The sequence below is a fragment of the Rana temporaria genome, chromosome 3 (assembly GCF_905171775.1).
Source record: "Rana temporaria chromosome 3, aRanTem1.1, whole genome shotgun sequence".
NCBI lineage: Eukaryota > Metazoa > Chordata > Amphibia > Anura > Ranidae > Rana > Rana temporaria.
The window spans coordinates 91,120,479-91,135,684 of record NC_053491.1 but is presented as its reverse complement, the minus strand read 5'-3'; the positions used below and the strand labels follow the sequence as shown (position 1 = coordinate 91,135,684).

At 43.3% G+C, this 15,206-nt stretch overlaps 1 protein-coding gene across 1 annotated transcript in view; it reads left to right on the top strand.

The window, feature by feature from the left end:
• The window catches only part of SCAMP2 (secretory carrier membrane protein 2), a 58,544-nt gene that overhangs the window by 23,278 nt on the left and 20,060 nt on the right, over positions 1-15,206 (top strand). The window contains exons 2-5 of the mRNA XM_040342965.1: positions 284-364; positions 6,542-6,628; positions 9,714-9,825; positions 13,705-13,833. Coding sequence (XP_040198899.1) covers positions 284-364; positions 6,542-6,628; positions 9,714-9,825; positions 13,705-13,833 — 409 coding nt within the window. The remainder of the gene's footprint in view (positions 1-283; positions 365-6,541; positions 6,629-9,713; positions 9,826-13,704; positions 13,834-15,206) is intronic.

Sequence of the window (15,206 nt, the reverse complement as noted above, 5' to 3'; positions counted from 1 at the left end):
CACAAACTTTTCCCCCCTCCGAAATCTTCTCCATAGCGCCCAGGGGCCTCAGAATCTGGGTATATGCTGTATGCAGGTGCCTACTTAGATGTACATTTGTGGGTACAATTCATGTTTTGTTTGAAGGCAGCTAAAGCATATGGATTGCAATTTTGGGAATCGGATGGGGTCTTTGCCATTGCCTCACCTTGCTCCTTGACTTTGTATACGGTGCTTGCCTAGATTCACACTGGACATGTATATCTCTGCCAGAAAACATAATAAATCTGTGTTTCTTTTTCAGGATCCCTCGGTGACACAGATTACTACCAACAGCCATGGAGGTATTGAAGACTTTAACCCTTTCACGGAAAGTTCACGGTTGGTGAGTATGAGTAATACTGAACAACTCATGATATCAACAGGAATGACATCACGTTTTTAGTTTTGATGCACTAAAATGGTAAAATTCCCCCTTCCCCAGGATTTTCCTTCCAATTTCCAGGAAGACAGGCTCAATAGCTATACTGTTGCATAGAAGGGTTGTAAGAGGGAATCCTGTTGGACATCTTCTTGTTAACTTCCTGTTGGATGTAGGTGAATGAGTGATGGTCTTTGTGGGATGAAATCTGTGGATAACTGAGATGAGGGTGACAAGTGGCATGGCTGGAAGCTCTCTGGAGTCTGGCTTGCAGTTTCTGTTCAGAGCCTACCGGCATTTGGTCTCCTCTTTGCAGCTGCTGGATACCTTCCAGATTGTGACAGGCCTGGGTTGGGACCTAGAATTAGAAGTATACAATAACTAAGTGATGCTCAAATGGAAGCTACACTGGGGGGGGGGGAACCTCTGGGGGAATCTAGGATGGAAAATTACTTGGGGGTCCTAGTAGATGATGGACTCAGCAATGGCATGTAATGCCAAGCTGCTGCTAACAAAGCAAACAGAATATTGGCATGCAATAAAAATGGGATTCACTCCAGAGATAAAATAATTCTCCCACTCTAAAAGACTCTGGTCCGGCCACACCTGGAGTATGCTGATCAGTTCTGGGCATCAGTCCTCTGGAAGGATGTAATGGAAATGGAGCGAGTACAAAGAAGGGCAACAAAGCTAATAAAGGGTCTGGAAGACATTGGTTATGAAAGGTTGCGATCACTGAACTGCTCTCTGGAGAAGAGACACTTGAGAGGGGATATGATTTCAATTTACAAATGCAGTACTGGCGACCACACAATAGGGATAAAACTTTTTTGCGGAAGGGAGTTTAACAAGACACGTGGCCACTCATTAAAACTAGAAGAAAAGTGGTTTAACCTTAAACTACGTAGAGCGTTCTTTACTTTAAGAGCGGCAAGGATGTGGAATTCCCTTCCACAGGCAGTGTCAGCGGGGAGCATTGATGGTTTCAAAAAATGATTAGTTAAGCCCCTGAACGACCGCAACATACAGGGGTATACAATATAATACTGACATATAATCACACACATAGGTTGGACTTGTGTCTTTTTTCATCCTCACCTACTATGTAACTATGTGTGGTTTAAAAAAAATAAAAAAATAAAAATTATCTAAAAGGATTTGTAATAAAAATGATTTGTTTTATTTTATACTTTGGGGCTTTGGGTACTTTCATGAAGAGTCTTCTATGATGCCACGATTAATGTTTGTAAGGTGGAGATGATTTAAAGCACGGTGGAGCCTAATCCTACAGCAGTGATGGCGAACCTTGGCACCCCAGCTGTTTTGAAACTACATTTCCCATGATGCTCCAGTACACTGCAGCATGCATGATCATTATGGGAAATGTAGTTCTAAAACATCTAGGGTGCCAAGGTTCGCCATCACTGTCCTACAGTATGTTGGTCCCTAATCCCCCTGTCCTATTTTTATTCCTTTGCCCTTAAAGAAAGTGAAAAATGGCTAGATGTAAAGAGTTGAAAGCACCAATGACCTTCAGATACTGTTTGTGTGTTTTGTTTTTTTCTCCGACTTGAGAAGGGATTTCAACAAATACACTTACGAGTTCAGGTGCCTGCATTTATTTAAGAAAACTCACGTCTTCATGGAGACTTCCAAGTCTTCCAACAATATGCATATAGTCCGCAAAACCACTAGTTCCTTTATTTTTAATGAACTTCACTTTTCAGCAGGCACAGTATATCCAATCAGACCCCGCTCCTCCTATTGTAGTTTACCTCGGCTATTTTTAAAGAGGGATTCCAGGCATTGTATATTTTTACATAGTGTCATTGATGCAAGATGGATCAATCATGTATATACCATACCTGGCTGATGCCATTGGAAGCTGGAAATCACTGAAGTAGGCACTGCTACTTCCTTGTCCTGTGGTGAGCAGCTGATTAATGCATTGTGAACACAGGATGCTGGCCACTCAGAACGAGCGTCATTTATGGAATACTTTTCTGAATGAATGCCAAATATTCTCTGATTGGACAAGATGGGGAGGTCAGGAAGTGATTTCACTCTCTCTTTATCTGGAGTATGGTATAAGCATTGGTCCAAGGTGGATCAATGTAACTATGTATAAAATATCCATACCTGGAAATATTTTTTAAGATAATCTCTAAGGCTTCATTCACACTTGGCGGACTCCGTCGCTACGGAGTCCGCCTGCTCCCGTCGGCTCAGCGGGAGATCAGTCAGCAGATCTCCGTTGAGCCGACGATGACAAGCTCCTCTCTGCTCACTGAGCGGGGAGGGGCTTGTCGGGCACCGCTGTGTCCCTATGGAGCGATCTGATGAAAACGGACAGCATGTCCGTTTTCATCAGATCTTACCCGATCTGATCCGCATGGACGGATGGGGACGTGGCCCCCATACGTCTGTTTTTAGCGGATCGGGTCGGATGTCAGCGGACATGTCTCCGCTGACATCCGACGCTCCATAGCGATCCATGGAGCGGTCGGTCGTTCAGGTCCGCCGACAGACGGACCCGAACGGCCAAGTGTGAATGAGGCCTAAGACTGGTCACACACATTAATCCTTTTTCTTTTCTTTTTTTTCTTCAGAGGGTTGAATGAAGAAAAAAAACAAAAAAATAAAAAAAGATCATATTCCCCCCCCATCCACACACTCGACATGGCTAGGGGAATCGCTCCTACTGTGTTCTGACAGGCTGGTTGTACAGGTGTTGATTGGTAGAGACTAGAGAGTAATGCTGGCCATAGATGGATTGAAATTCCATCTGTTCAGCAGGGACTGGCTAAATTTAGATCCATGTGTGGGTGTTCCTGTTTGACAAAAGTTGGTTGTTAGATCAACTTTTGTTGCTCTAAAGCTGATCAGTGTATTGTAACAGTCTTCTAACCGAACTAAATCCTTTTTTTGTTTGTGCTTCACATGCTTCCCCTCCCAGACACTGCAGCTCAGAGTGGAAGAGTTTCAGCAATAGAGGCAGTGCTGTCAATGCAGAAAGTAGTGGGCAGGACCGGGTGTGGATTGACGAGCTACAGTCTAGTGCAGGGGTGGTCAAACTTAAAGAGGTAGAGATCTACCTGAACAACATGGTAGAAGTCGAAGATCACCGGGACAATGTCGCCTCCTCACACCTGATTTAAGCCTCTAATTGCCATACTACTGTGTCACAATGGCATGCATTGCACGGCAACCGTGAATTAAATCGGGTGCAGAGGCAGCAACATATTGCACCCTAACCACCTGTCAAACACACTCTGATCACTTTTCAGAGGAGCAGCAGTTCCTGCTACACTTGTGAGTGAGCCCTTAGTTGCATTCGGCAGCGGCACCCTTAGTGCTCATTCACGCGTAAGGTTGAGTCGTGGCAAAACCCTACGGCTGAGTCGTGGCTCTGCCTCATTCACTTGAATGAGTCATGCCAGGCAGGTACTACACCCACCATTCATGATAGGGCTTATAACTTCTGCTGCAGCTGCGACCTGTGTACACCCCTCCCCTGGCCCCTTTCTCGGAGGTTGGTGTGGATGGGGCGGGGGTGGTAAAAACTCATCTCAACTATGGGGTTTTACCACCCCCAAACTACAAATGTAAATTTAACCCTTACTGTTCTGAATCCACTATAAGGCTGCTTTCACAGCGATGCAGGTGTGGCGCTCTTTCTGAAAGGGCACGAAAACTCCTGCCTTCAGAAAGTGCACCAAACCCGCAAGATATAATAGAAGTCTATGGCTAAACCTGCAGGAAAGCTGCAGGTACACCAAAGCACATCAGTGTGAAAGCAGCCCTATACCATTATTGCTTCACACTGACCTGAAGATCTGTTCTTTACTGCTGCTGGCACCACTCTGGAGACCGCTAGCCGGGACAAGAAGTGGAGTGCAGTTGGTATCACTGTGCATGGGACAGGAGCCGGCACTACAGAGGAGGCATAGGCTTATGTAGCTATTGCTCCCTACTATAGCTCAAACTTTACAATCATTACACTCTGTTTGATGCTCTGGCATAGTCATGCGCACAGGGTCTGCTGGGTGTGCCTAGGCACACCCTAATCGCCGTTTGCACAATAGCCTTATCGCTCAGTGTACTGGTAGAGAGATGGGAAAGACATCCCTCTGACTGGCTCTGTCATAGGAGAAGTGCTTCCACACCTCTCTCTTACTGTGCTGGTGGGGAGATTTGAAGAATCTCGGAATTGTGTGTGTGTGTGTGTGTAATATAACTCGTAAATATAATTCGTAAAACCTTGGTATGCGAGCATAATTCATTCCAGAAACATGCTTGTAATCCAAAGCATGTATATAAAAGCCTTTTTTTTATTTTATTAAAGGGTATAAAACAGAAGAGAGGCACCTCTAAGTATAGCAATATGTTGCTAAATGTTGTACATTCAATAAATGTAACTATATTACTACACTTAAAAGGCTCCTTTCTTCTTTTTTTTACTCAGTTGTGACAAAACACTACTCTTATATCAAGACATCGCTTGTATATCAAGGCAAAATGTATTAAAACATTTTGCTTCTCTTTCAAACCAAGGTTTTCCTCTCTATCGCTCTATCTCTCATGTTTGAGCTTTGGGGTGTACACCCTAATGCAATAGGCTGAGCACACCCAATTTAAGCAGGCACAGTCTACATTAGAGTGGCAATGGTGCTGTGAATTCAAGAGCAGTGCAGCATTGTTACCACGCCATCACATGAAGCTGCATGATATGGACTTCACTGGCAGGATAGTTCAGATGAATTTATAATTATGTGCTGCATCACTCTTTAGGCTACATACCTTTTTGTATAGCTAAGCCTGTACATTTATGACGAAGGTGAACCTGTGCTTTGTCCATGCAGAGTGTTTGTTTTTATTTTATTTGCTCTCAACAGAGCAAATGGGAGACGAGGCGAGCTATGCTTGGCAAGAGAGGACTATAGGGGCACAGCCTAGGCCCGGGGTCATTGAGTAAGGCCAGATATTCAGATTCTTGCCCAGTTGTTTCTTCTGTTCAAGGAACATTCATCTCCTTATCATTGGTTATGTTCCTAAAAATTAACTAAAGGAGGTGAGAAATGTCACTATATTTTATTTCTATCCCTTCTATCGCCTCCACTGGTGTTGCTGTTCTGTTTTCATGCAGCGAGTTCATCTAAGTATAAAGGGTTTCCTGTTTCCTGTGGTGTGTTTGTTTTTTTTTTGTTTTTAATCTAATGGGTGTAAAAGCATTGCAGGCCGTTTCATCAGAGTAGTGCTGAATATTTATGGTTATATTGATGAGCAGCACTGATCTTGATCTTTACAATGTATTGTGATGACAGAAAAGAGCATGTCTGCAGTAAAGCGGCATCGGTCCATATATACGATGTCATGGAAGGAAAGTGTTTGTCTTCAGCAGAGAAAGTGGTAGTAAAAACTAACTATTCCTAAAAATGTTCCCTCCTGCATACCCGATGTTAGGCAGTCCATCAATTTTTTTTTTTTTTTTTCCTTTTTACCATGGGTTGAAGGAAAGCAAAAATTGTTTGATATCCTCTTTTAAAAAAGGTTCAGGGCATAGGCGTGCGCACAGGGTGTGCCGGGCACACCCTAATCGCCCTGTGCAGAACAGTTTCCCCCTACTGACCTGGCTCCCCCCTCGCAGCACTGCCGGCTTCCCCCCTCTCCCACCGGTTGTTGCTGTGGATGTTTTAGGATGAGTGGGGATGGGGCCAGTAAATAATCCATTTAGGGGCCCCTTCCCTTCCTGAATGAACATCGTGAGTGATCGGTAGAGTGTGTTTGAGCTTTGGGGTGCACACCCTAATGCCAAAGGCTGTGCACACCTATGGTTCAGGCTTTAGTTTGCCATGGTGCAGTATTGGATGAAGCTTTGTCACGATGTAGAACCCCCCCCCCCCCCCCATAGTGAACATGGACACACATTTGCATTCTATAAACTTGACTGTATAGCAGCAAGAACTTTTTTTACAGACTGCATGCGTTTTAGGCACAGTGTGAGTCACTAAACTTTTTTTTTTTTTTTTTTCTGACTTGTATTATCCACATCTGAAACGTGCTTTAGATGTCCAGATAGTAGAGGTAAGAGATAACATGCAGAGCTTGCTTATGATTTTTTTTTCTTTTTTTTGTCTACAGACGACCAATCAGAAGACGGTTCCAGTGCAGCCTGTGATGCCTTCCCAGCCAGCTGTTATTCAGCCATCCATAGAACCATCACCACAGGTAAATGTGTGTTACTGTAATAAAAAGAGCAGGCACCATGACAAGCTGCCAGTGAGCCCTGTCTGATTCTACAGAATTCTTCTGAATTGGCAGTTTGCTTGTACATCACTACTGACCACCAACACTTATATGTGCAATGTAAACAGTCCAGGTATGTGAAGCATTTAGATAACAAGATTATTTACATTGTACATTCCAGTGTCGGCTGTCATTGGTTCTGTACAGGAAAGCTGCATTTTCAGATTGTGCAGGAATTCTGCAGGACATGAGATCAGGGTTAGGAGGGGGAGCAGCTTTTGTCCAGACAAGAAACCCTCTGACACTCCCAGAAGTGTCGGACTATAAAAAATAGAGCTTCATCCGTGAATACAGAAGAGCAAAGTCCTGATGATTGGAACACTGTGAAAAGAGACACGTCTGAGTGCCAGAGGCACAAATCTCCAGTGTGCCACCACCGTAGGGCATTTTGACCCTTGCTTCATTGCAGTAGTACAATAACCAAATAAGACACCCACATTTATTATGGTTTATGCAGTCTGACTGCATTACAGTTAAATGTATGTGAAGATTTGGTTCACCTTGAAAGCCTATCTCCTCCCTTGTAGTGGGGCTGCCCCTGTACTGTGAAGGTCAAATACTTGTTTAAAGGGGCTGTAAAGGTTCATGTTTTTTCACCTTAATGCAGGGGTAGGCAACCTCCGCTCTCCAGCTGTGGTGAAACCACAAATCCCATCATGCCTCTGCCTCTAGGAGTCATGTCTGTGATTGTCAGGGTCTTGCAAAGTCTCATGGGACTTGTAGTTTTACCACAGCTGGAGGGCCAAGGTTGCCTATTCCTGCTTTAATGCATTCTATGCATTAAGGTGAAAAAACATCAGAGGATTAGCGGATAAGTAAACCCCCCCCGTTTACTTGCCTGACCCCTTGAAAGTCCTGCGCCGTGAACACGCTGTCTTCACGTCCGGGCTTCTCGGCTCATTCATTGGTTAATTGATGGCAGCACAGCCATTGGCTCCCGCTGCTGTCAAATCAATAATGCGGGGGGCGCGAGTGATACAGACGGTGGCTATGGCCGCAGGCTGTATCACGGGAGCGCCCCCCGCAACAACTAACCCCCATGGGAGAGAGTTCTTGCGGGGAGGAGCTGAGACAGCCGCCGAGGGACCCCAGAAGACCAGGATCGAGCCACTCTATGCAAAACTAGCTGCACAGTGGAGGTAAGTATAACATGTTTGTTATTTAAAAAAAAAATTAAAGGGAACCTTTAGTGTCCCTTTAAGTCTAGAGTGTCAGAAAAAGCACATTTATTTATTTAATCCACTGCTCCCTCCCCAGGAGCAGGTCTTCTCCTCTTATCTACATTCCGACTTGTTGACTGTCCCTCAGCATCCTCAAGTCTAATGCAGGGCTATGGCCCCACCCCCCACATTTGACTTGAAGATGTCAGAGGACATGCAGCTGCCAGACTGCCACAGGGCAGAAGAGGCTGAGGGCACCGGTCTTATAGTCTGGAGGGAGTCTGTGGGAGTGGAGTGTCAGGTAAGTAAAAGTACGTATCTTAATCTTGCAGTACAGGACACAGCCTGGATACTCTAAAACACTTGTCCATTTTGGCAAAACTACCTCTACCCAGTGCTGACAGTTCTGTGATCCCATTGCTGTTCTGTCCCCTTCTAATGCCATAATTTCCTCTGCTACTACCGGTACCTTTTTCTTTTGTTTCGGTGGGCAGTGGTGATGCAACTCCTACCCATGCATGCTGGCTTGGTATCGTCCCAGCCCCCAGCTACATTGTCAGCATTTTACAGATGTCAGGAGCGAACACTGCATGTCGCTTCTCTAATTCTATCCTATTGCTTTGGTGCATGTCTCTTCTACCAAAAAACTCTACCTCCCTACCATTTCTTTATTTTTTGGGGGGGGGCTTTTCTTGTTTTAAAAGAGCAACTCCACTTTGTTTGTTGGTTTTATTTATTTATTTCCCAGTAAATATCATCTGGGGGAATCAAAATACTTGTCAAGGATTTTAACAAATTGTGTAGTGGGTTCCTACCTGTTTCTGTTCTTAATAAAGCTGTATGTTTCCTTGTCTCTATTCAATATAATCAGCTGATGCAGTTTAGCATTCTAATGAGGAAAGCTGCAGCGTCTGCATCCCTTTAGAAGTAATTTAACCCTTATAGTATCTTGCAAAAAAAAATATATTTCCTATTGCAGAGAAGGCTTAAAAATATACTTGTACCTTAACGCAGACCAACATGCAATCACACAAGCGGGAAATTACATTTCTGGGGAAGTTCTGTACACCAACTGCGTATAGAAAGACTCCAGGTTGCCATATTGAATTTCACAGAAGAGAAGATTAAACAGGAAATTTAATGTTTAACCTCTTCATGTCAAAAGTAAGCAAATATGCTGCTTCTCGGTGGGTGGATCTTAATCCCGGGCGTATTTGCGTACCAAAATGTAAACAAACCTATGTCGAGAATGCATGCTCCCGGGGCGATTTCCAATCATGTGACCGCCAATCAAGGTGGTCACATGATCATAAACCTCGTCCCAGCATCAGAAAACCCTGTAAAGGGTCGTGAGGTGCCTGCGTTAAGGGTTAATAGCATTCAGTTTGAATATGGCTTGTGTAGCAATTGTGTGTGTGTGTGTGTGTGTGTGTATGTATATGTGTGTGTGTGTGTGTGTGTGTATGTATGTGTGTGTGTGTGTGTGTATGTATGTGTGTATATATATATATATATATATATATATATATATATATATATATATATATATATATATATATATATATATATATATATAATAAATAAATATTACCGGTGGAGTAACTCTTTAAGTATTTAGTTCTACTTTTAATAGGCTTACTTAAGGTAAAGCGCAGTGTGCCATCATTCAATCAGCATTCATCTATCCCTGATCTAACTTCAGAAAAAAGAAACCATATTTGTTTCTACAGGTTACTGTACTTTGGAGAGCATCATTGATCTTGAAGTGTTTCCAAACTTTGAAAATGGAATAAGGGGAAATTGCTTACTTTTCCCTCTAATATTTGCTTATGTGTTTATCTCTATAGGCAGTAGCAATGGCTGCACAAGCTGGCCTCCTTCAGCAACAGGAAGAATTGGACAGGAAAGCAGCTGAAATTGAGAGGAAGGAGAAGGAAATGAGGAATGTAAATATTAACTGTAAGTACACTTTGTATTATTTTAGTCTTTTAGGCATGGTTGTATTTTGTAGGCAGCGTTTCTGTGAATATCTGTGTTTGACTATTCAAGAGGAATACAAAGATCAGTTGGTATTCCCATCAAAACATCATCAGCAGGGGCATACCAAGTGGGAGCGGGGGCAGGCGGTCTGCTCCGGGTGCCAAAACGTGGGGGGGGGGGGGCGTCGGTGGCATTGTTATGGGGGTGTGCTCGCATGCTGTTAAGTGCTTGCGAGCGCGCTCCCATGATACAGCCGGCGGCCATAGCCGCTCACTGTATCACCCGGCACGCCGCGTCATTGGATGTGATTGACAGCAGCGCGAGCCAATGGCGCCGCCGCCATTGCTGGTAAGGGAAGCCGGCAGTGTAGCCTTATTGCGCAAGGTCCCGCTCCTCTCTCCTATTACCCCGGTGGCCAGGGGAGGAAGCCCTGCGGTGACGTCACGGCCCCGGAATTGGGAAAAGATGCCTGTCAAAGTCGGGTATCCTGTTGTGACCACCCCCCCCCCCCCCCCCCCAATTGTGGCACCGGAGGGAGGGAGGAATCCGATGAGAGGAAGTTCCACATTAGGGTGGAGCTCCACTTTAAGCACTTCCTGAAGTTTTCATTATTTGATCAGAGCTTTGTAAATTTCTAATTTCTGTAAACTTTCCCTTTCTTCCACAATGGACTTTATAGTGATAGGCTGTTTTGCCCTGCTCAGATAGGTTCACGTTTTGCTATCCTAGTAATCTGAATAACACGTGATGTAATATCTTGCATGAAGCTTTGGACTCAAATGTCTGTTTTCTGGGAATATTTAACATGCCTGACCTTGACACTTAATAACCGTACTTTTCTACAAGTATCACTTATTTATTTTTTATTACATTTTTTTTTTCTTCCACAAAGCTTTTAGCTAAACTCTGGATACAAGCTCTTCTGCCGGTTATCTCCCAATGAAGGATAGATAATAATTCTACTTTACCATACACACAGATTGTGCTTTTTATATAAGATATATATATATATATTTGAACTTCTAATTATAATAAAATATGTAACAAATTGGTTATTTTTGCAATCCACTTGAAGTAATCGCTCAATCCTCCTATGTCCCTTAGCAGTTCCCTATCATGTTTCTGACAACTTAATCGTAGACATTCCCTGTATATTGTTTAAGTTGTCTGATTTTAGAAGCCAATCTAAAAAGCAAAGCAAAATTGTAAAAAAAAAAAACTCCACAGCTCCGATTGCGGTAACCGTGCCACACAAGTTTAGTTTAGGATTTGATACTTTATTAAATGATTTTGTTTTACCATTATACCCAGGGAAACCTAAATCGTAAAGCAGAGCTCCACCCAAAGGTAAAGCTCCACTTGTTTGCACCCCCCCTGTCACTTTTGGGGGGGAGAGCGGGTGCATGGTTCTGATAGGTACCCGCTCCCTCTTCCTGGTGAGAATACCACACAGTGATCTGTGTCATGTCAGGCCCCTCCCCCATCCTGATGGCTTCACTGCTGGTTTCCCTTGCAATGCCGGCGCCTGCACCCAAAGCCAATGGGCGAATCGGCCTGGGGTGCCAACATCACGGGATCCCTGGACAGGTAATTGTCCTTTATAATAAAAGTTAGAAGCTATGGTATTTGTAGCTGCTGACTTTTATTATATTTATTTATTTATTTTTGTTTTACAGGCTGGAACCCCTCTTTAATAACATTTTACTACACTGTCAGTAATTTGCTTATGTTGGCATACCAAGAACAAAGTACAAATTAAATTCTGTAATGTTGATACTGCTACAATCACATTTTGTAATGTACCAGAATGTATGCTGTGTATTTTAATAAAAGGTATTTTTGAATAATAAAACAATATCTTGCATTGAATATTCTATGTGAACAAAGGAATGAATTACTCGGCCTTATCTGAAATGTCTAGTCTGTGACCAATAATGTATATTGCTTCCCTTAATATTTGATATTCCGTTATGGACTAGAGAGCTGTGCTAATCTCTTTACAAGGTTTGTGCTGCTATCTTGCACTGTGAGCCTGAAGTATTGAATTTGTTATCTGCTGAGCTTTATGATTTGCGGTCTTTGTTATGTTTTTTCAATAATATGGCATTGGAGCCATAGCTGAAAGTGCCAAAAGAGATTGGAATATGCTCTACGTTTCCTCGTCTCTGCTCAGACATGATTACTTGAATCCCTTGCCATCTATGTAATGCATATGTGCGTCAGCAAAGGGGGTGAGCTTTAATGCCCACACACTGCACATATGCATCTCTGGGTAACGGGGCTTTCTGTTCTCACTGTGTGTCCCCTGACAGCTCTCTGTCTCTCACTTCCCACTGGGACTGGCTCCCGATCATGTGACAGCCAATCGGTGGTTACATAGTTAGTCAGGTTGAAAAAAGACACAAGTCCAACCATAAGAAATAAAACAATAACAATATCGTACAATCACATATACCCAATTCTATACCCACAGTTGATCCAGAGGAAGGCAAAAAACCCCAGCAAAGCATGATCCAATTTGCTACAGTAGGGGAAAAAATTCCTTCCTGATCCCCCCCCCATGAGGCAATCGGATATTCCCCGGATCAACTTTACCTATAAATGTCAGTACCCAGTTATATTCTGTACATTTAGGAAAGAATCCAGGCCTTTCTTAAAGCACTTTACTGAGCTGGCCAGAACCACCTCTGGAGGGAGTCTGTTCCACATCTTCACAGCTCTTACTGTGAAGAAACCTTTCCGTACTTGGAGGTGAAATCTCTTTTCCTCTAGACGTAAAGAGTGCCCCCTTGTCCTCCGTGTTGACCGTAAAGTGAATAACTCAACACCAAGTTCACTATATGGACCGCTTATATATTTGTACATGTTGATCATTTCCCCCCTTAATCTCCTCTTCTCAAGAGTGAATAAATTCAGTTCTTCTAATCTTTCCTCATAGCTGAGCTCCTCCATTCCTCTTATCAGTTTGGTTGCCCTTCTCTGCACTTTCCCCAGTTCCCCAAAATCATTTTTGAGAACTGGAGCCCAAAACTGAACTGCATATTCCAGATGAGGTCTTACTAATGATTTGTACAGGGGCAAAATTATATCTCTGTCTCTGGAGTCCATACCTCTCTTAATACAAGAAAGGACTTTGCTCGCTTTGGAAACCGCAGCTTGGCATTGCATACTATTATTTAGCTTATGATCTACCAAAACCCCCAGATCCTTCTCCACTACAGATCCCCCCAGTTGTACTCCCCCTAGTATGTATGATGCATGCATATTCTTAGCCCCCAAGTGCATAACTTTACATTTATCTACATTAAACCTCATCTGCCACTTAGTCGCCCAATTAGACAGAGCATTGAGGTCGGCTTGTAAATTGGCGACATCCTGCAAGGACGTTATTCCACTGCATAGCTTGGTGTCATCTGCAAAGACAGAAATGTTACTTTTGATCTCAAACCCAATATCATTTATAAATATATTGAAAAGTGAGGGTCCCAGCACTGAACCTTGGGGTACACCACTGATAACCTTAGACCATTCAGAGTATGAATAATTAACCACGACTCTCTGAATTCTGTCTTTTAGCCAGTTTTCTATCCATTTACAAACTGATATATCCAATCCTGTAGACTTTACCTTACACATGAGCCGTGTGTGCGGAACTGTATCGAACGCTTTTGCAAAATCCAGGTATACCACATCCACAGCCACGCCTCTGTCCAAGGTTATACATGATCGTCCGGTTCTTACCACCCCCGCTTGTAAAGATCCTTTGTTACAAATGTAAATTTCTCTAATTTCTTTCTGATCCCTGAAAGTAAAAACTTGTGCCAATAAAGACAATACTTTTTTTTTTCTTTTCTGCAGTAAGACAGAATAACTGGCCCCCTCTACCTACAAAGTGCCCGATCAAGCCTTGCTTCTACCAGGACTTCTCTGCAGACATCCCAGCAGATTACCAACGTGTCTGTAAAATGCTTTACTACCTATGGATGTGTAAGTATTTTGAATTTAAGTAGTTAAAGTGGTTCTAATGGTTAAAGTTTTTCTTACCTTCATGCATTCTATGCTAATACTTATGCGCTAATACTTATCTGAGCCCGATCTGGATGCAGTAATGTGCACAGTCGACTGCTCATCCAGGTCTCTCTCTCTCTCTCTCTCTCTCTCTCTCTCTCTCTCTCATTAGCTAAAATCCCAAGCAAAGTTGTCAATACGGTGTCTGGTGGACTGCAAAAGTCTACTCTCTCTCTGAATGTGAATACATTGATTTTTTTTTCCCAGCAAAACCGTGATCCTGCCCTAAGAGTCTTTAGAGAAAGAGCTCTTGGGAGATGTAGTTCTTGTGGGTGTGCATGTGTCATTGTCTCCTAGTAGCTGCCTCTGCAAGAATTTTAAAAAACATATTGATGTCACTAGGAGTATTAAAAACTGTTTATCATTTATCATCAAAAATAATGCTGGGACATTCTTTTGAGGGGGTGAGGGAAGTATGTGGTTACATTTTGGGTAATGTTTGAACACACAGTTGAAGTGGACATTTAGGGCCAGATCCACAAAGAAGTTACGTCGGTGTATCTATTGATACGGCGCGTAACTTCTAGGATGCCCCGTCGTATCTTTGTTTTGTATCCACAAAACAAGATACGACTGAATGGGGGCTAGATCCGACTGACGTACGTCTTAGTACGCCGTCAGATCTTAGGTGCATATTTACGCTGGCCGCTAGGTAGCGCTTCCGTTGATTTCCGCGTAGAGTATGCAAATTGGCTAGATGCGCCGATTCTCGAAACGTACGTCCGGCCGGCGCATTTTTTTACGTCGTTTACATAAGGCTTTTTTCGGCGTAATGTTACCCATGGGTCTATGAGGCGTACGCAATGTTAAGTATGGACGTCAGGGCCAGCGTCGAATTTTCCGTTGTGTACGTCGTTTGCGTAAAACGTTCGTGAATAGGGCTTTGCGTAAATTACGTTCACGTCGAAAGCATTGACTATTTGCGATGTGATTTCGAGCATGCGCACTGGGATACCCCCATGGACGGCGCATGCGACGTTAAAAAAAACGTCAATTACGTGGGGTCAAGTTGAATTAACATAAAACACGCCCACATCTTTGTCATTTGAATTCCGCGCCCTTACGCCGACACATTTACGATACGCCGCCGTAACTTTAGACGCAAGTGCTTTGTGAATACAGCACTTGCCTCTCAAAGTAGCGGCGGCGTAACTACGATACGCTACGCCTGCTTAAAATTACGCCGATCTACGTGGATCTGGCCCATTACGATCAATTTCCTGATATTTATGTGCTCAAGGGGGCTTTGTAGTACAGCTATGGAAGATTTGCTCTAATATTAATGAAGATAG